The sequence below is a fragment of the Equus caballus genome, chromosome 2, assembly GCF_041296265.1.
Source record: "Equus caballus isolate H_3958 breed thoroughbred chromosome 2, TB-T2T, whole genome shotgun sequence".
Classification (NCBI taxonomy): Eukaryota; Metazoa; Chordata; class Mammalia; order Perissodactyla; family Equidae; genus Equus; species Equus caballus.
In genome coordinates this window covers 14,552,425-14,573,866 of record NC_091685.1, presented here as the reverse complement: position 1 = coordinate 14,573,866, position 21,442 = coordinate 14,552,425, and the positions used below count along the sequence as shown (strand labels likewise).

The 21,442-nt window shown below is 45.1% G+C and overlaps 2 protein-coding genes across 9 annotated transcripts in view; both read left to right on the top strand.

Moving 5' to 3' along the window:
• The window catches only part of KDM4A (lysine demethylase 4A), a 41,048-nt gene extending 35,384 nt beyond the window's left edge, over positions 1–5,664 (top strand). For all 4 annotated transcript variants that reach the window (XM_001498191.7, XM_070260134.1, XM_005607123.4 and 1 more), the window contains exons 19-22: positions 48–218; positions 3,728–3,847; positions 4,130–4,222; positions 4,352–5,664. In XM_001498191.7, the coding sequence (XP_001498241.3) occupies positions 48–218; positions 3,728–3,847; positions 4,130–4,222; positions 4,352–4,492 (525 nt within the window). In that variant the 3' untranslated portion in view covers positions 4,493–5,664. The remainder of the gene's footprint in view (positions 1–47; positions 219–3,727; positions 3,848–4,129; positions 4,223–4,351) is intronic.
• Positions 5,665–7,827: 2,163 nt separating this feature from the next.
• The window catches only part of ST3GAL3 (ST3 beta-galactoside alpha-2,3-sialyltransferase 3), a 193,247-nt gene continuing 179,632 nt past the window's right edge, over positions 7,828–21,442 (top strand). For 3 of the 5 annotated variants that reach the window (XM_023631691.2, XM_005607122.4, XM_014737325.3), the window contains exon 1: positions 7,828–8,067. The gene's annotated coding sequence lies outside the window, so the exon portion shown is untranslated. The remainder of the gene's footprint in view (positions 8,068–21,442) is intronic. The other 2 variants (XM_070260137.1, XM_014737326.3) reach the window with 1 other exon arrangement.

The following is a 21,442-nucleotide window of genomic DNA, read 5'->3' as shown; positions in this document are numbered from 1 at the left end:
AGGCCTGTCCACTCAGTGGGAGTAACCCAAGCCTCTGTTTCTTCCAGCGTGCCAAGGGAGCCTTGCAGAGCATCACTGCAGGCCAGAAGGTCATTAGCAAGCACAAGAACGGGCGCTTCTATCAGTGTGAGGTGGTCAGGCTCACCACTGAGACCTTCTATGAAGTCAACTTTGATGATGGCTCCTTCAGCGACAATCTCTATCCTGAGGATATAGTGGTAACATCTGCAGGGAGCTTCCGGGCAGTTTGGGACGGGGGTATTTCTAGGTCTGGCTGCAGACTGGCTGTGGGCCTGCTGCCTTTTCTAGCCAGGCCCACTCTCTCGTCACTCAGTCCCCAAACAGAAAGAAGCATTTGTACTTATCTTTCCATGCAAAGAAAATTGTGTGCTGCTAGGGTACCCTGCTTCCTCTAAAAGCTCTTAGGAATCGGCATGTTTTGCAGTCCTTTGAAACATGCCCGTGTTTTGGTCTAAACTACCCTGGAAGGCATTGCACTGCATTGGAAGAGTCCCGGCTTTGGAATCAGGCCAGTGTGCCAGCACCAGCCTGGCTGCTTAGTAGCTACCTGATTTGGGGAGTATTATCCAGCTCCCTTTTCTCCCATGGCCTCTTAGATGTATGGACTTTGCTGTGGTTCTTTACGGCCAAAGGCTTTGGGGCTGAGTAGCAACTGCTTGGAGACACCCCTGGCCTGCTTATGTTATCAACACCCGAGACGCTGGAGGCCCTGCCTACACCCAGTCCTAGGTTCCCTGGGCCCAGTACTCGGGACTTAGTTCAGGTTTTCCCTACCCCCACCCTGCCTTTCACATGTTAGACTAAGCACCAAGGTAGTGAGATGAAGCCACATCTTCCTCTAACAGGTGTTTCCCACTTTTATATCACATTAGCAATGTAGTTGCTCAAGGCACATTCATTAGTTATAAGGTAGACTTACATCACGGTAAAGATGGTGTGAGGGGCCGGCCTGGTGGCACAGCAGTTAAGTGCACACATTCCGCTTCAGTGGCCTGGGGTTCGCCGGTTCGGATCCCGGGTGCGGACATGGCACCGCTTTGACGCCATGCTGTGGCAGGCGTCCAACATATAAAGGAGAGGAAGATAGGCACGGATGTTAGCTCAGGGCCAGTCTTCCTCAGCAAAAAGAGGATTGGCAGCAGTTAGCTCAGGGCTAATCTTCCTGAAAGAAAAAAAAAAAAGATGGTGTGAGTAGTATTTGTGGCAGTACAATAGCTATGATTTATTAAGCTCGTCCAGTACGCCAGGACCATGCTACGTGCTTTATGTCAAATTCTTGTCACTTCTCGCACTAACTCTAGAGAAGTAGATGGTATTATCTCTAACATTTCTAGAACAGTGATCTCAGGACTCTTCTAGAAGTTACTGAGGACCCCAAAGAGCTTGTGTTTTTGTGGGTTATGTTTGTCAATAGTTACTCTATTAGAAATTTAAACTGAGATTATTTGAAATGATCTCATTCTTTGAGAAGAATGCCCTTTTTCTGTAATTTTACAAATTTCTAATGGTGCATCTTCAGTCTGTTGTGATATATTGTTTTGGTTAAAGTATATGAAGAAAATTCACCCTCACACAGATATGTAATTAGAAAAGGGAGGAGTATTTTAATAGTCTTTCAGATAATTGTGGTTTTTCTTATTTGATACTACACCAAAACTCAACAAGTCATCTTTTCTTAAAAGTTATTTGCAGTGTGGAATCTGAAAGCAGGTCAGTGAACTTTGCATACTCTGTTACATTAAAATCCATCCTTACATTACAGTCTAATGAGAATGGATCTTCCACCTATGCATCATTTTGTAACATCATACATATTGGTGCAATGGGCTATACAGATCTTCCAGATGTTGTTAAATTTTATCATACAACATCAAAAAATCACATTCATTTATATCACTAATCTCAGAAAAATCTTAAAATTTTGGGAAGCTTCAAGCTCATAGTGGTGCTATAACTTTTCTGAAATTCTAATTTTCTCTTGAAAGCTTAGATTTTATTATTGGCAATTCTGTCGGTTGTTTCCCTTGAAGTGACAGGCTCCCTTCATTCATTTTCAAGATGTCGGCCAGTAACCAAGTCTGAATAACCATAGCTTGTCAGTCATTTTTTTCAAATTAAGCTGGTGTTCCATGAAAAAAGCAGCTACTTTAGCTCACAACTCAAACATTCACACAGTGCTTTTCCTCAAGACAACCATCAGACTTGAGTGTGCGGCAAAAGTATCTTTTGAGTACTTATACACCTTCTCAAGGATTAAGCTTTAACAAAGTGAATAAATTTTTCTGCATCAAGGGACATTGTTCCATGAAACCAGGTTTTTTTCTCCCCCTAAATTATGAATGTACAGTGGTGAAGAATGCAGTAACTAGTAGAGCTCAGGGCCACTGCCGTGATTTGTACGGAAGTGCCAGCAGATTAACTCGTTAGAGATTTTTACATCATCACTGCAAATGTCAACACAGTGAAAGAGGCTAATCACGTTTTAATGTTATTAGAAAAATAGTCCTGACCTCACCTGCTCCCTGCCAGCATCTTAGGAACCCCCCTGAAGTTTGCCGACCACACTTTGAGAACCGCTGTTAGAGAAGGTGAAATTGACTCTCAGAGAACTTAAGTGATTTATCAGGGATCGCATGTTTGGCTAGTTACAACTTGCACCTCAGATCTTTTTGGCTGGATTGTCTGCTTAATTGTTGAATTCCTACACACTATAGTTATTGAGTATCTACTCGGTAATGGATTGGCAACACAGTATAGAACCATTTCTACTCAGTCAGTGAACTGGCCGTATAGAACCCTTCTGACTGCTGTCATGTAGTGGGATTGTAAGAGCAGTTGTGAATATCCACATCCTTTTTTGCCCCATGCCCTACCTAATGAGAACTTTTTTGGGCCATGTCCCCCAAGGACCTTCTCCCAGGTCTCCCCATCAGACCTTTCAACCTACATGCTCATACACTGACCTCCCACTGTATCACAAGCCCACTGGAAATGCAGTGAGGACTCCACCCACCCTTGGGGTTACTCCTTCTGGAAGGAGTAAAAGTTCATAAGTTTTTTGCCACGTCCCATGGTAGGTGATCTTTTCTTTTCTTACCTTTCCTGTTAAGAACACATTCCTAAAATAGACAAAGAAAGTTCTAGTATTTCTCTCTCTCTCTCTTTTTTTTTTGCTGAGGAAGATTTGCCCTGAGCTAACATCTGTTGCAAATCTTCCTCTTTTTCTCTCTCTCTCTTTTTTTTTATGTGAGCTACTAACAGATGAGTGGCCACTAACAGACAAGTGATGTAGGTCTGTGCCTGGGATCTGAACCTGGGTTGCCGGAGCAGAGTGCACTGAACTTAACCACTAGGCCACTGCAGCTGGCCCTAGTATTTTTTCATGGCAGACCCCTGTCCCCTGTCCCTTAAAGGGTCAGTGGAAGGAATGTAAGAAGGACTCTTGACTCTGGCACATGTCTTCTCTGTTTATTAAGTTTACTAAGTTTATCATGCTGCTCTTTTCTGTCACCTAGAAGTAGCAAGGGGCAGAGATACGGGGTAGACTTTGACTTAGCAGGCAGTCTTTAACTACTGAGGGAGAGCCTGCCTTGCTTGGATGTCTGCGCAGGAATCTGTCCTGGTTCATTCTTCCCTGAGGTAGATGGTGGTTACTACTCTGCCCAGGTGGACCTTCCTTTCACTTCTCTCTTAACTGTTCCCTCAGAGTCAGGACTGCCTCCAATTGGGTCCTCCTGCTGAAGGGGAAGTGGTCCAAGTGAGATGGACAGATGGCCAAGTCTATGGAGCCAAGTTTGTGGCCTCCCACCCCATCCAGATGTACCAGGTAGCCAATGGTTTTTGCTGGGAATTGGGGGGTACTTGACGAATTCAGTGTTTCCTGTTGGGCCAGAGGTGAGTCTTTGCTCTTGGGAGAGCTAAGGGGTCAGAGACCCTTTCAGAGGTCGGGGCTGCCCTGTGTCCAGTCTTCCAGGTGTGGCCTCAGACATGGCAGTCCTTACTTCAGTGTTCTGATCCTTCCTGTGACTGCAGTAAATTGCCACTCTGCACGGCGGACAACAGAGAGAGTAAGGGATATCTTAGCCAAAGGCCTCTGTTTCCTTGGTAGGTGGAGTTTGAGGATGGCTCGCAGCTTGTGGTTAAGAGAGATGATGTGTACACGCTGGATGAAGAGCTTCCCAAGAGAGTCAAGTCTAGACTGGTGAGTGTGTTTTCTGTGTGTCCTTGGTTCCTGTCTGGGAGGGAGGGAACAAGGCAGGGATGTGTCTCTGATTTTCCCTTGGGGTGGTTGGCCACACTGTGCTCATTTGGCTTGCCTTTTCTTCTTTAGTCAGTAGCCTCAGACATGCGCTTCAACGAGATTTTCACGGAGAAAGAGGTTAAGCAGGAAAAGAAACGGCAACGAGTTATCAACTCAAGATACCGGGAAGATTACATCGAGCCTGCACTGTATCGGGCCATCATGGAGTAGGTGCTTCCAGGGACCAAGAGATTCCCAGCCATCAAGGCGAGAGCACTCTGGGGTTCCACAGCACAGCAGACACTTGGAACTCTGAAGTCTCTAAAAGCAAAGTTGTAAAATGAAAAGGAATGAAATAACCAACCCCATCATCTTCTCACCCCACCCTCATCGCATTCCGCTGTAGTGAAAGGACAAGCCATTCTTGGACACGTGGCAGCAGCCGCTGATCTCCCAGTTGAGGGGCTGAGCACTGGAATGCGGTGGCTACACTGGCCCCAGTTTATAATGGGGTCGCCTGTGCTGGCTGGGCTTGTTGCCCTGTTCCTGGCCTAGGACTTAGCTTCCTAATGATCACCTGCACCAACTAGGCAGAGGTGCTGGTGCTTGCCCTCTCCCCTCTTTTGTATTTATGTGTGTGCGTGCGTGCGTGCGTGCGCGTGTGTGTGTGTGTGTGTGTATGTTTGGTCTGGACCAGCTTCTGCCAGCCCCTGGCCTTTACTTTCTTCTTTGCCTATCCAGGGCAAACAAAATGTGAAATTCTGCCCTCGGCTGAGCTGAGTAAGGGCCCCTGGGGGTTGGCTAGAGGGGCATGGCATCTGTCTGTCCCTGGAACTGCCTCAAAGGAGTGCTGGCAAGGCTGCAGTATTGAGATGCTAGGGAGTTAATGCCACCTCTTTGTCCTCTCTTGAAGGAGAAGATGGGGGTACCATGGGTGTGTGTGCCCACATCACTCTAGGCGCAGAGCCCCTGTGGCACAGTATTAGAGGGCGTGAGTGGGAATACCGAGGGGGATCTTAATCATGGAAGCAGGCAGAGCCTGGTGGGTGATTCTGACCATAGAAAATTGCAATCATGCAGGGGCTGGGAGGGTTGAGATGAACTGGGGCCACTGAAGGCCAGGGGCAGGTTAACGATGCACTTGGTCTGTGGGGGGAGGGAGCTGATTTGGGAGGGGGGCGGGGCTGGAGGACAACACTTGAAGGGGTTAAACAGGTTTTTGCTCCTCTTGAATTTGTTTGCCTGGGCCCAGGATTGGAGGGCTTCACACCTATACGCCGTGTATACAAGAATCAGATTTATAATACTTCCCCATTTTTTTGTTACGTATGAACGCTATAAACCAAATTATTTTGAAAACTGGTGCATCACCTTGTCCTTAGCAATAAAATGTGTTGAGCAGAGGATTGGCTGTGTCTGCCCCCAGGAGCCTGAGTGGCCCAGGGTCAGGCCGGGGTTGTATCTAGAGTCATAGGCTCTGGAGCAGGGCCACATGTTTTAAGAACACCCAGTAAGGCAAGATCTAGGAAGCCATCCTGGTTCAGTTTTGGTTCAGTTCTGGTTCAGTGGCTCTGTATTGGGCCAAGCATGGTGGGACATGGGGAGCACAGGCACCTCAGGCCATGAGCACCTCTTTTTGCTTCCACTACCTTAGAGATGGGAAGGAGGTGGTAACAGAGGAAGGACCAGACCACTTCCACCACTTGTAGGTCTGAGTTTGATCTCTCACTCCTGCCCCTCTTGACTGTCTTCATCAAGCTGGTCTAAGTTCATGCCAGCATCTATATTCCGTACAAATTGGGGAACCAGCTTGAAAGGAGGGAGTACGTTTTAGGTGCTTGAAGAGCAAGGGACTCGCACCCAGTGGTATCCTAGTGGGGACCTGAAGCCGCTCTGAGCTGCCGAAAGTTGTTTAGAAGCTTCCCTGGAGGAAGACCTAATTCCTTTGCCTGGTGGGTTCCCGAGGTCTATCCAGGTGGACAAGGATACAGCAGCAGCAGGGCAGGAGGGGCCAGTGAATAGGTGCAGGACTTGGGTACAGCAGAGCTGTGCCAGCTGGCCCTTGGATGGCCAGGCACTCCCTGTTTCACGGCCCTGTCCAGGTGTAGGAGAGGCTTGGGACAGCTCAGCAACTGAATGCTGCTTTGTGTCCTGGGACTTGGGAAGTGGCTGCTGCCTGGTGTCTGATTTTGGGGGAAGGGAGAAACAGCAGGTTTCAAAGATACTTTTCTATGCCACCTCCCTCCTGGGGCCAAGAATGGGAGCTTGAGCTTTTTGTCCAGCACCCAAGGATTCCCAGGGGAGACTGAGCGAAGCTGGCCTTAATGGACTGGTGAGCTCTGGAAACACATCTTTGGAGGGAAGTAACACTTCCCCAGACTTGGCAGGGTCCAGATCTCCGTACCTCTCACTGACCCCACCTGCTAAAGGACCTGCACGGGGCTGGGGTGCCTGGTCCAACCCCAGCAGAATTTTTATCCGGCTATTTTTCTGGAAACTTTGCACTTTTTATTCTGGTCAACATAATAACCCTGGGGAAACCAAAGTTTAAAGAGGTGTTGAGACTTTCTCAAGTGCCGGAACAGATGGTTTCCCCTCACTGCCTGCCAGTCCAGTCAGGCCCAGGGCCTTAGAGGACTGACTCCAGGGAAGAGCGCAGCCTGTCTGATGCAGGCTCCTCCCAGAAGCCTTTTGGCCAGGGCAAACTGTCCTCCTTTAGTTAGGTAGGGTCTTCAGGTTGATAACCAAGGATCGCAGCCTGACAGTTTCTTCTCCCATTAATCCCATCGGAGAAATTATGTTTTAAATTGTGCCGCACGCGGATGCTTGGGCTCAGCTGCGGGAATGAGGGAGCAGGGCGAGAGAGAGCTGGGACCTCCAGAGCCGCAAAGGGGATGGAACGGGGAGTAGTCGTCCTGTGCCAGGACTAAACGTTTTCTGCGAGGCTCTGAAGTTGGTAATACAGAAGAGCAGCCAGGGATCCCCGTCTCCCCTTACCTACAAGATTGGGCAGGGTTGCCTAGCCCGTGGAGGTCCAAAGCCTTCGGCCTCAGGGAGCGGACTGGCGGGGTTCAGCGTGGCTCCGGGCGGATGCCTGCGTCCCCGGCATGGAATGACCGTGCTCACCCTGCTCTTTGCGCCCAGGAGGCCGCCCTGCCCGCCACCCGGACGAGGAAACAGGCTCTCGAGCGGCTGGGTCATCCCGGCGGACCGCGAGCCCTGCGGCCGTCAGGTGGTCGGCATCCCGAAAGCGCGCCCTAGGGTGAGAGGCCAGGGGAGGAGGATTCCTTCAGGCGGTGGACGCGCTCCGGGGAGCCGAGGCGAGGACGTCTGCGCAGAACCCGCAGGCTGGACCTGCAGGCTCGGCCCGGCGACTCACGGGGAGCCCTGCACCATCCCCAGCCCGGTACCTCGCCGGCGGGCAGGTGGGCGGGCCGGGAAACTAGGGGTTCCTCTCTCCATTGGGCCTGTGTGAGACTGCGCCCGCCCACTGCCTGCAGCACCGCTCTGCATTGGTCGGCCCGGCGCCCCGCCCGGCTTCTGCGCGCCGATTGGCCGCGGGGACCTCATCCCCGGCGAGGGCGCTGAGGCGGAGCGCCGGATTGGTGGTCCCGCTGTCCCCAGGTCGCGGCCGCGCGCTCCGCCCGCCGCTGCGTCCCCACTATGGCGGCGCCCATGCAGCCCACCGCGTTGTGGGCGCCCGCCGGGGTTCCCCGCGGCTGCCGCCGCCGTCTGCGCCGTCGCCTCCGCCTTTCCGCCCGCGTCGGGCCGGGCGCCGCCTCCCCCCTGCCTCCCTCTCCGCTGCGGTAAGGGCACGTCCTGCGCGGCAACCTCCGCGGCTAACGGTCACCGCGCCGCCCCTCCCCTCCCCTGCCGCCGCGGTCCCCGGGTCCGGACGGGGCGCGGAGCCCTCGCGCTCGTGCCGGGGATGGAAGGGTCGGGGCACGCCTCAGCTGTCTCCGAATGATGAAGTCCGACTCGGACTGGAGGCTCGGGGCGGGAGCCCGGGCCCTGGACGACCTCGCCTGGGCAGGGGCTGCCAGGCCTCGGGGGAGAGGACGGCGGGACCGGGCCGGGCGGTCTGAGGTCACCTGCGTGCGAGACCCCGCAGCGCTGCGCACCTTGGCGCAGAGGAAGGACATGGTCAGGCGGGCCTCCGCTGTGGGAAGGGGAAGGAAAAGTCCGGGGACAGCCTGAGCGGGAAGAGGCAGCATTCGGGTAGCGGTTGTCATTGCTTACTGCCCTCCCCGCAGTCAGATGTTCCGGGGACCGGGGTCAGCGGGACTGACGAAGTACGGCCCTCGCGCTGCTTTTCCTTCTAGCTCTTCTCCCCATTGTTTACTCGGTGATCTTGCGCGCAAGAGGGGATATCTTAATGATGAGAGCAGGTTTGGTTGGGATGGTGTCCCACGAATATTTTGGATTCCGTTTTACATTGGTGCCCATTTTTATGCTTCCTCAATAAGCCTCATTTCCGTTTGTGTTTCCCTCACATGTGAAGAAGGAGTGGTACGTGTGAACCGAATCATTGTAATTAACTGAGAGAGAGATCAATGACGGCAACTGCTATTTTTTAAAAAAATACTAACTTCTCTGTGGATATGCTTTGAATTATATTTGCTATAGCTAGGTGAACATGAAGGTAGAAAAAAGCACTTACTGGATTCCTGAAAGTAAAATAGTCCTCATGAGAAATTAGGTTATTTCCAAGTCAGAATCACCTTGGAGTGATGATCATTGAACTGTTTGATATGCCTTTAAGTGTTTTGTTGTTAGTGCCATGGAGTCAATTGGACTCCCAGCCAACCTGTGTACAGCAACGCGGAACCCTGCCCTATCCTCCCACCTTCTCCTGCTATATCAGACAGTGCTTCGCTGCTGTTCATAGGGTTTTCATGGCCAATTTTCTGAAATGGGTGGCCAGGTCCTTCTTAGTCCGTGTTATTCTAGAAGCTCCACTGAAACCTGTCCACCATGGGTGACCCTGCTGGTATTTGAAATTCCGGTGGCATAGCTTTCAGCATCATAGCAGCTCACAGCTGCCACAGTATGACAACTGAGAGACGGGAGGTATGGTTCCCTGACTGGGAAACAACCCCAGGCCACAGCAGTGAAAGTGCCAAATCTTAACCACTAGACCACCAGGGCTGGTTTTACCTTCAAGTCAAAAGGATTGAAAGGAAGCTGGTGCAAAAATTTATGACCAAATGGTATTTTCAAATAATCTCTTAAGGCAATGGCAGCTCCTAAGATTAAAGATTCTTAACTCAAGGATATTTTGAAGTATTAAGTGATGAATCTCCCTATTTCACATGTTTAAATGTCTAACCGTGGTTGATTTAAAGTAAATTATTGCTGAAGAAGTAAGATGTGTCTATTCTTAGAGACTAATTGACTTTGAATCGTTAATAAAGTACCTATCGAGTACATACTGTGTGCAAGGCAATATGACTGTGGGAAACTCAAGACCTGTAATGTATGAGACTTGTTCTGATGGGCCTATGAGATAGTTGTGGGAATAAAGGGCACACAGGAAAATGATAACTAATGATATCGTCTCTAGAATTCCAAGATAGTAGATACTGTGAGAATTGGGGAAAAGGAGAAATCATGTGTTTGAGGAAGGTTTCACAGGGGAGCAGAGGCTTGAGGTGAGCCGTGAATGGGTAGGCCTGGGTGGATGAAGAGGCAGAGAAGTGAGGAAATGAGAAAGCGAGGATGGTAAAGGTGGCAGGACAGAACCCAAAAAGTGGTTCCAGGGCTTCTTATTGGGAAAAGTGGGAGATAAGGTTGTACAAAAAAGGTAGGTTGATAGCATCAAATCAAGAAGAAACTTTGCCCCTGGGGGAGCAAAGGATAAACTAGTAGTAGTATTTACTTCAGATGAAGCTGGAGCTAGCCATTAGAAAAATAGACAGTAATGCTTTATTTACCCTTGCCACTTTTCTGGTTAACCTCAGCTATTTGGGATAACAGTCTTCTGAGTTAGGTACAGGATCTGTACCTCAAGATTCATACTTGCCTTTCTTCTTTTCTCCTCCTGTGTTCAGTTGGTTGCCAGGTCTTGTTGACACCACCTCCACACTATTTCTGGCATCTGCTTCTTTCCATTCCTACTGTCATCACACTGATTTGGGGCCATTGATACCATTCCCTTGAATTCTTGCAGAAACCCGCCAACATTTTTTTCTACCCTGTGTACTGCCATCACTTCCAGGTATCTCATTTCCCCAGCCAAGATTTTTCTTTTTTCTTTTTTTTGCTGAGGAACATTAGCCCTGAGCTAACATCTGTACCAGTCTTCCTCCACTTTATATGTGGGTTGCTGCCACAGCACAGCTGACAAGTGGTGTAGGTCCATGCCTGGGATCTGAACCCACGAACCCGCAGACTCAGGCTGCCAAAGCAAAGCACACCAAACTTAACCACTGTGCCATGGGGCCAGCCCCCCAGCCAAGGCTTTTAATTGCTCCCCACTGTCTGTTGAATTAAGGACGGACCAGCCTGGCATGGACAGTATGGGTAAACTCATTTCTTGCCATTCCCGTAGAGTTTGCCATATTTTCCAGGTCAGTGGAACTATTTGCTCTTTGTGCTTTGCTGTTTGTACTCCATATCTTTGCTTGTGTTGCTTTGTCTATCTTAAATGACCCCCTTGAATCTCTGATGGTTGATTCTTAGCATGTTTCAGGGCCATTCGATATGGAACTTCCTTTGTGAAACTTCTCTGTACTTTCTTCCCCATCTAGATGGGACTTGTCTCTTCTTAAAACCGTTGTAACACTAGAGTCTGTCTTTTTGCCACAATTGCCAACATGAGGCTGAAGGTTTTTCAAGACAGAGGTTATCTTCTTCATCATCCAACACAATGTTTTGCACATAGTACGTATCTGGCAAATATATTTTATATTGAACATACCTTTGAACCAGGATGTATGCAAAGAAAATTCTTTGTACAAACAAAACGTTCATCATAAAATCTGTAAATAAAGGTGCTTATGTGAGAGAATTCGTTCCTGAGAGATCTGATGTATTGGTCTGGTTAGCTTGGATTAGGCTGCGTCAACAAAAACCCTCAAGGCTTCAGTGGCTTACCAGAACAAAAGTTGACATCTCATTCATGCTACCTGTCCAGCATGATGCCCCTCACAGTCACTCAGGGACTCAGGCTGATGGAATCTGCATCTTAACATGGTGTTTCCATGATCATTTTGATCAAGTGAAAGATGGTGGTCAAGGGACAGTGGCTTTTAAAGTTGCTGTACCGAAGTGGCACTTGTCACTTTCGTTCACATTTCATTGGCTCAAGCAAGTCACGTGGCCATGCCTACCTTTAAAGAAGAGCAGAGAATTGCAGTCTTAGCATGTGGCTGGAAAGCAAAGAGCCAGAAATAATTGGTGGACAGCACTAATGATTCTTGCATATTCTGTGATTGTCATGGCCCATAGAGGATTAGAGGCAGCAAAATCAGATGGGCTACTAGAGATGAGTATTTTGACAGTAGGAAGAAATAACAGCTCTAACTCAGCTTGGAATGGAGGTGGATTGGGAAGTCAGAACTCCATCACAAGCACTGTAAGTGCTCACCAAGGCTGTTGATACTAGGGCGATCTGTTATATCTCAGTTGTAGCACAGTTATTCCTAAGGGCATCACTATTGTACAGCACCCTCAGTAAGGAACACAAGAATGGTCCCGAGGCATCCAAAGAAAGTTAAATTGTATTCAAGATATTCAGTTTAAGAAGCCAGGAAGTATGTGATAACTTTAGGTACATTTTCACTTAAATAGGTAAACTAAAAAGGAATCTTAGTTCAATCTTACTGATTTACTTGAGTTTAATTGGTATTTGGGGAGGAGAGTTCACTCCCTCCCTGGGTTGGAGCCCTGGTTCAGGAAACAGAAGATCTGAGCTGAAATCTTGGCTCTGCCACTAACTAACTGCCTTTGAGCAAGTGTCTTATTCTTTTTTTTTTTTTTGAGGAAGATTAGCCCTGCGCTAACCGCTGCCAGTCCTCCTCTTTTTGCTGAGGAAGGCTGGCCCTGAGCTCACATCCGTGCCCATCTTCCTCTACTTTATATGTGGAACACCTACCACAGCATGGCGTGTCAAGCAGTGCCATGTCCACACCTGGGATCCGAACCGGCAAACCCCAGGCCGCCAAGAATCGGAACATGCGAACTTAACTGCTGCACCACTGGGCCGGCCCCACAAATGTCTTATTCTTGAGTCCAAGTTTCCTTATCAGTGAAATGCATAGCATGGTTATGAGGATTAAAAGAGTTAGTTTATGTAAAGTGCTTTGCACAGTACCTGGTTCAAAGTAAGCACTTATGATCATGATCAGCAGTAGCAGCAGGATTTGAAGACATTTTAAGAAATCAGGTAAGGAAACCCCAAGGGTGTAGGCAGAAGGGTTCCCACAGATTTTTCTACCTTTTTCCCCTTCCTTGCATAGCATTCCTGCCACACCTTTCTTATCTTTACATTTATCATATTTTAGTTTACTTAGTTTGTACAGGTCTGCATCTCCCACTAGACTGGGTGCTCTAGTCATCCCACGAATATTTATTGAACATGAGCTCTGTGCCAGGCTCTGTGCTAGGTCATGGCATTATAAATATGGAAGTTATGTCCCAGGCCTGAAAAAGCCTACGGTCTGGTAGGACCAGAAGCCAGTAAACCAGCAGTTAGAATACGTTGTAACAAGGGCTGCGTTTGAGGGTTCTGTGGGTTCTCCTGACCTCATGTCACACTGGGAATATAAATAATGGTTTCCCAGAAGAGTTCACACCTAATCTAAGTCTTGAAGAATCACTAGTTATTAGCTGGGTGGATGTGGGTTTAAAAGGCTTTTCAGACAGAAAACAATGTTTGCAGTGGCCTAGAAACACAAGAGAGTGTGGCTACTTCCTGAAGACGCTTGAATGGCAGGAGAAGAGGGTTTGTTTGCAGACTGTGTGGAGGCTGCAAAAGTCAGATTGTGAATGCTTTGTGAGTTCAGGAATTAAAGCTTTGTCCTGCAGATGGTTAGGAGCCACTGAAGGATTCGAAAATGGGAAATGACTTTATCAGCTTTGCCTTTTAGGAAGATGACTGTGTGTGGAGGAAGCACCGTAGTGAATATCTTACTTCCCTGACATGGGAGGTTCTGAGGTTTGCAGCCATAGGACCGCGCCTGCTATACCAGAGTCATAAAATATTTATGTCTGAGGAGAAATGAGAATGAGGTGAGAGTGGAGGGAAAGATGCCAGTTAGGCTGTTGTAGTAACAGGAGGGGCATGTCCATGTCCTTCCTTGGGGTAGAGGAGAGGACCATACACAAGAGTCAGCAGACCGGGATTTCAGTGTGGCCTCACCAATTTCTACTGTGTGACCTTGGATGGGCTTTGGAACATCTTGTGTCTTCTTGGTTTTCAAATTTGTAAAATGGAGATAAAAATCCCTACCTTGCAAGGTTGCTCTGAGGATTCGAGCAAATAGATGTAGAAAGCCTGGTCCTGTGCTGTGAGCTACATAAGGGACCTATTATAATAAAAATAATAGTTTTACAATTCCTAATGTTTAGTATATTACCTGTTTCACGGTAGGTGATCATCAGCCTTAAATCCCACCACCTAGAGATAACCAGTGCCAACATTGTGGTTTTCTTTATACATGTTACATGATTGATGATGCTGGCTGGGAGTATTAGGTGTGAAGGAATTATTCTGAGAAGGGGGAGTTGATATGAATATCATACCAACTTAAACATTCTTTAAATACCAGCCATTTATATATGGCTATTCAGCTGCTCCCACCCCTCGCTCAGAAGTGACACACTCACGTGTGCATACTCTCTTGTGGCTGATAATGGTATAATGTGCTCGCGGCATGGGTTGCTAAAATGTATGCACTTCTCCTTCGCCCTGACATCGTTGTTGTTGACTGCTTCCCCCTGAAATTTTGCTCCTCCTCAGTATCCTTCTGAAATGTTTTAAAAGATGATAATGGAGGTCTAATTCAGATTTGTTCTCCGTTCTGTTCCTCCCTGGGCATCCTGGCTGACAGGGGTTCCTTACTCTGAACTCCTGTATGACTTAATTTATGTTATTCTGATTAAATGTCATCTACTGCCTTACCTTATCATTTTTTTCTATGTCAGTAAATTACCCTTTTCCTTTATGTCAGTTTTTCTTATAAAATGATAGAAAGATGGCATGTTTATGTATTTTTAACGTGACTTAACCCATTGAAACTTTTTATTTGAAATATGTTAAACAGGTTAGAAAATTCTGTTACTAATTTTTTAAAGTGTATAGCAGTGATTCTCGGACTTTTTGGTCTCAGGACCCTTTTATAAGTTTAAAAATTATTGAAGATCCCAAAGAAATTTCATCTTTGTAGGTTTTTTTTACTGATATTTAATGTATTAAAAATTACTGAGAAAATTTTAAATCACAAAACACACATTCAGTTAGCCATGAGGATGATGATGTTGTCACGTGTCATCATATGTTATATAACCTCTGGAAAGCTCTGCTGGACTCTTGTGAGAGAATGAGAGTGAACAAGGCAAATAATGTCTGAGAATTATTGTGAAAATGATTTTAAACTCATGGATCCACTGAAAGGATCTTGGGGACCCTTAAGGGTCCTTGGACCACAGATTGGGAACTGCTGGCATACAAATATGAGAGTTTTTATAAGTGATGCTTTTATATATTTTTAGCAACAAAATAAGGATGGAAACACTGCCAAACATCTGTTTTCAAAATGCACTCAACATAGTTTCTTTTAAAAAAAACCTAGTTTCTAGCTTTTAAGACATCTCCTTTACCTTGAAAGGACAGACGTGTGTATTTTTGGTACATACTGCTAACAGATATTTGCCATCCAAAAAAAGGTGAGCGAACTTGGAGCACTAGTATTTTTTGTAAGAGAAAAATATATGACTGCTCTTTAAGTTCTGGAAGTCTTATACCTACTTGGCCGGATGATAACCGGAGAACTTCTTTGAGGTACGAGAGTTTCCTGGTCTCTCACCATCTCATTGCCAATTTGAGTTCTGATCCTATTTAAAAGAGCCAATTTTGCTGAAGTTAACCCCGTTGATGTTATTTTGTAGTGCATAAACTGCGCTGCATCACTAAGTGAATGATTAATTGATAACATCACTGCCTCCCATGCTGTGGAACTTTCACACTTCTTGAGGATTCTTCCTGAATCTCATGTGTCACAAGACATCTGATATAGGGAATGAGTGAGGAGGCCAGTGTCAACTGAAATTAAATATCAGAAAAGATTATAGGTAAGAGTTCTGGTATTTTCTTTTGATACCTTGGTGAATTATTTTGAGTACCCTTTGAGACGTACATCCTCTCTTCGAAGGCAGATGGCCTGGGCTGTTACGTTAGCCTCTTGCTCTTGGCTTAGCCTTCTCCAGGCTGTCCTCCACATTGCCGCACAAGTGCTCTTTCTAAAAGATGGATCTGTGTTGTTTCTCCATCTAATCTCTTAAGTGATTCTCCCTTGCCACTGGGGTAAATTCCAGGCTCCTTGGCATGGTATGTAAGGCCCGTCCCAGCCTTTTACTGCTTCCGCTTCTTCGCTGAAGCTTTTCCTAAACCTTGTAGGCAGTTATCAGTTTCCACCATTTCATAATGTCTCTGCCTGTTTGTATGTTATCTGCCTGCATCACACTGCTCTCGAGACAGGTGCCACTCTGTGTTCCTACTGCTTTTACTCAGGTGTGTAGTAAGGGCTTCTGCCTGGACTGATAAGATGGCATAGCCTCCAGCATAGTTATCTGGAATATTGTATTTCTTTCCTTGCTTTTTTTTTTTTAACGTATGGGCAGATAAACAATATGGAACTGTTACATAGGCCTAAGACATTTAAAGTCTCAGAGAAATAATAGCCATGAAAGGGAACATTTATCTCATATATTCTAATGATGTATTTTACACATTCAAGAACAGAACAATATGATGATACCCATCGCTAAATCTTAATATGCCATATTGCTTCAGTTTTTTTGTTTTTTTAAAGAAATAGAACATTACATTTTCCACAAATGCCTCCTATGTATTTTCCCCGTCTCCTCTCTCTTTCACCAGAGAAAACGCTAGCTTGAATTTCAAGTCTTTTTATTCCCACACGTGTTTTTATACTTCTGCTGCATATTGCATGTCCATATACAATATATAGCATGCGTCAGCAAACTGGCTGGCAGGTTTTATTGGAACACAGCCATGGCCATGTTTAAGTATTAATTATTGATGGCTCTCATGCTCAAATTTTCTGTTTCCTGTTTTCTGTACATATTGCCGTCTCCCAGCCACCTTCATCAACAGCCCCACCCTTTTATCTCAACTGGCCCAAGCAAAGGAAAGTCATCTGATCAAACATTCCAGTTGAATTTTCTGAAGACTGATTGCATTTAGCGTTTTTAACCTTCCACATAGAAGTCACCTTTTCCAAATAAAAAATTATGTCTAGAACCTTGTCCCCCAAACACCATTAAAACAAATAAGCAAAAATCCCAATAAAACCACACCTTTACAGCTCCTATTCAGAAAGGTGTTTTTCCCCCCAGTAGGAACAAAGATGAACTAAAACATACAAAACTGAAAAGTTTTGATCTCTTGGATTTTTACCCCTGTCTTCTAGGCTTTTTCTCAGCTATTTCTAAAAGGAGCATGTGGCCAGGGACAACATGTTTTTCAGCTTTCCTCTTCTATTTTTAAAACCTTGGCAGATAGCTAATTTCTACTTAGAAAGTCACTGACTGCCATGTTACAGGTGTCCAGGTCCAGTCAGGAGAGAGAAACCACATGGTACTTTGATCAGGTAAAGTTTAATGTAAAAATGATTAACTGTAACAGGAAATTGGAGTAACATGAGATTAGCTAATAAGAGGTAAAGAAAAAGCACATGGAAAGATGCTCAGCATCATTAGCCATTGGGGGAATGCAAAACAAAACCACAGTGAGGACCTGCCTTCAGCCCATTTTTGTGTATCTTTTTGGTTCCATTTGCTTGGTTCACACCCAGTAGGATGGCTTTAATCAAAAAGACAGATAATAACAAGTGATCACACAGGTGTGGAGAAATCAGAACTCTTGCCACTTTTACTCAACATAGTATTGCAAGTCCTAGCCAGAGCAATTAGGCCAGAAAAAGAAATAAAAGGGATCCAAATTGGAAAGGAAGAAGTAAAACTCACTTTTTGCAGATGACTTGATTCTTGTATATGGAAAACCCAAGAATCTACTAACAAACTGTTAGAAATAATTAACAAATACAGTAAAGTTGCAGGGTACAAAATCAACATACAAAAATAGTTGCATTTCCATACACTAACAACGAACTAGCGGAAAGAGAAATCAAGAATATGATCCCCATTTATAATCGCAACAAAATGAATAAAATACCTGGGAATAAATTTAACCAAGGAGGTGAACGATATGTACAGTGAAAACTATAAGACACTGTTGAAAGAAACTGAAGAAAACATAAAGATGTAGAAAGATATTCCATGTTCATGGATTGGAAGAATAGACATAGTTAAAATGTCCATATTACCTAAAGCAATCTACAGAGTCAGTGCAATCCCTATCAGAATCCCACTGCCATTTTTCACGGAAATAGAACAAACAATCCTAAAATTTATATGGAACAACAAAAGACCCCAAATAGTCAAAGCAATCCTGAGAAAAAGGAGCAAAGCTGGAGGCATCACACTCCCTGGTTTTAAATATAGTGCAAAGCTGTAGTAATCAAAATAGCATGGTACTGGCAGAAAAACACACAGATCAGTGGAACAGAATTGAGAGCCCAGAAATAAACCCACACATCTATGGACAGCTATTTTCCAGAAAGGAGCCAAGAACGTGCAATGGAGAAAAGAAAATCTCTTCAATAAATGGTGCTGGGAATACTGGACAGCCATATGCTAAAGAATGAAAGTAGACCATTATCTTATGCCCTACACAAAAATTAATTCAAAATGGATTAAAGACTTGAATGTCAGACCTGAAACCATCAAATTCCCAGAAAAAAACATAGGCAGTATGCTCTTTGACGTCATTCTTAGCAGTACCTTTTTCAATATCATGTCTCCTTGGGCAAGGGAAACAAAAAATAAAGAAATGGGACTACATCAGACAAAAACTGCTGCAAGGCAAAGGAAACCATCAACAAAACAAAAAGACAACCTACCAATTGGGAGAAGATATTTTCAAATCATGTATCTGATAAGAGGTTAATATCCAAAATATATGAAGCACTCATACAACTGAACGAGAAGAAGAAAACAAACAACCTGGTCAAAAAATGAGCAGAGGATCTGAACAGAGGATTCCAAAGAAGATATACAGGTGGCCAACAGGCACGTGAAAAGATGTTCCAAGTCACTAATTATGAGGGAAATGCAAATCAAAACTACAGTGAGATATCATCTCACACCCATCAGAATGGCTGTTAAAGGCAAGAAATAACAAGTGTTGGAGAGGATGTGGAGAAAAGGGAACCCTCATACACTGCTGATGGGAATGTAAATTGGTGGAACCGCTGTGGAAAACAGTATAGAGATTCCTCAAAAAATTAAAAATAGAGGGCTGGCCCTGTGGCCGAGTGGTTAAAGTTCAGTGTGCTCTGCTTTTGCAGCCTGAGTTTGCAGGTTTGGATCCTAGGTGTGGACCTACTCTCTCCACTTATCAGCCATGATGTGGAGGCATCCCACATACAAAGTAGAGGAAGATTGGTGCAGCTGTTAGCCCAGGGCTGATCTTCCTCAAGCAAAAAAAGAGGATTGGCAACAGATGTTAGCTCAGGGTGGATCTTCCTCACACACACAAAATAAATAAAAATAGAAATATCATGTGATCCAGCTGTTCCACTTCTGGGTATTTATCCAAAGAACACAAAAACACTAAATTGAAAAGATGTATGCAACCTTATGTACACTACAGCATCGTTCACAATAGCCAAGACTTGGAAGCAATCTAAGTGCCCATCAATGGATGAATGGATAAAGAAGATGTGGTGTATGTATATACAATGGGATACTATTCACCCATCGAAGAAGATGAAATCTTGCCATTTGTGACAACGTGGATGGACCTTGAGGGTATTACACTAAGCAAAATACATCAGACAGAAAAAAACAGTTGTTGCATGATTTCACTCATGTGGAAGATAAACAAACACACACATTGATACAGAGAACAGATTGGTGGTTACCAGAGGGGAAGGGGATGGGGGAAGGGCAAAAAAAGGGTAAAGGGGCACATGTGTACACTGACAGATGGTAACTAGACTTTTGGTGATGAACACTACACAGTCTACAGAAGCCACAATGTAATAAGGTACACCTGAAATTTATATAATGTTATAAACCAATGTTACCTCAATTAAAAAAAAATTTAAAAAGAAGTAAAGAGACCTCTAAAGAAGGTAGAAATAGCAGGTTTAAGGAGCAGCCACTACCCCAGGGCTGAGATAGAGTGCTCAATGAAGGGCTCCCCAACCTACTCCACTCCTGCCACAGACTGAGATCCAGACTGTGGTGGAGTGGACATGACCATGGCTCACTGGATTGCAGCTGAGTCGCTGTGATGCTGCATGGTAGAATTGGCTGGCAATCTGCCCTCTAGGGTGCTGGAGGAAACTGCTTACAGAGGTGTCTCGCTAGAGGCACTCTGCCAAAAAGTGCCCAAGAGAGGTGCTGAGGGAAGCTGCTGGCTGCTGCTCATTGCTAATTGCTGAGCACTGCAAAAGTCATATGTACTACAGGAGCCTACCAAGAGGATAACACTGGAACACACTGGAATCCAGAAGCAAAACATTTTCTTCCTGCAGTGGCTCTCCAGCATTCTCTACTGACAACACTCGATGTCATGCCAACTGGCAAAAGAAAAATATTTAAAGGGCCCAGATCCATTTTCACAGAGCAAGCAAAAAGGATGAATTTGGAGCTGAGAGGCACTAAATTAGTAACCCATGTGGTGGGTATCTCACCATACCCTTAGCTTTTTAATTCCCTCTGGAGATCTTCAAGTTATCCTTCCTACTTTGGCTATTGTGGTTTGGAGAAGCCAGGACACTGTATCTTTGCGCCAACTTACCTCAGCCCAGCTCTCTCCGATTATCCATTTTTGCATATCTTTCTTTGGTCCATTTGCTTGGTTTTCTTTTTCATACACCAATTATGCTTATGTTGGATCTCCTATGACTGCTATTGCTATGTGTTTGTTTTGTTGTTTGAGTTTGTTTTGGTAATCTTTTTAGGTTTTTTATTCTTATTCATTTTATCTTATTTTTTATCAGTCATGGCCTTCATGACTCTTACTGTATTTTCAGCAATGTCCACTTTTTCTTTCATTGAGGCTTATGTTTTTGTGATGGTACTATTTTTCTTTCACTTTTCCTGAGTGCTAGTTTTATTTCAAAATTTTTGTTATTTTACTGTTTTTTCCCCTGAGCTCTCCCTTTAATCTGTGCTGTTAGTTAGCTCTTGTTCTTTAGGGCCATTTGGGTGTGGCTGGGGCTGGGAGAATGTTTGTTAGTGATTTTTATGTGTTCTTTGGGAAAATTTTTTCTGTCAGGTGGTCTTCATTTACCATGCTTCCCCCCCAACCCTCCCCATTTCTTTCTTTCACTTTTGTTGGGGTATTTTTGTTTAGATCCTGTACTGGTTCCTTTTTATTTTTGGTCTGATATACTATATTGCCTCTTCAGATGAAAAGTTATATGACTGAAGCCAGATCTTTTGGTTTTGAATCTTGGCTCTGCCGCTTACTAACTCTATGATCTTAAACAAGAGAATTTTACCTCCCTATATCTCAGTTTCTTCAGTATGTAATGAGAATGATGACCTCATAGGATTACAGTCATGCATTGCATAATAACATTTCAGTCGGTGACAGACCCCGTAGATAACGGTGGTCCCATAAGATTAGTGCCATGTCACCTAGGTATGTAGTAGGCTGTACCATCTAGGTTTGTGTAAGCACACTCTGTGGTGTTTGCATAATGGCAAAATCACCTAATGATGCGTTTCTCAGAACAGATCCCCACCTTAAAGTGACACGTGATTGTGTTGAGAAGATTCAGTGAGTGAAATCATAAAAAACTCTTAGAACTCCAGTTGCTCCACAGTAAGTGATATGGGAATATTAGCAATATTAATTATTTT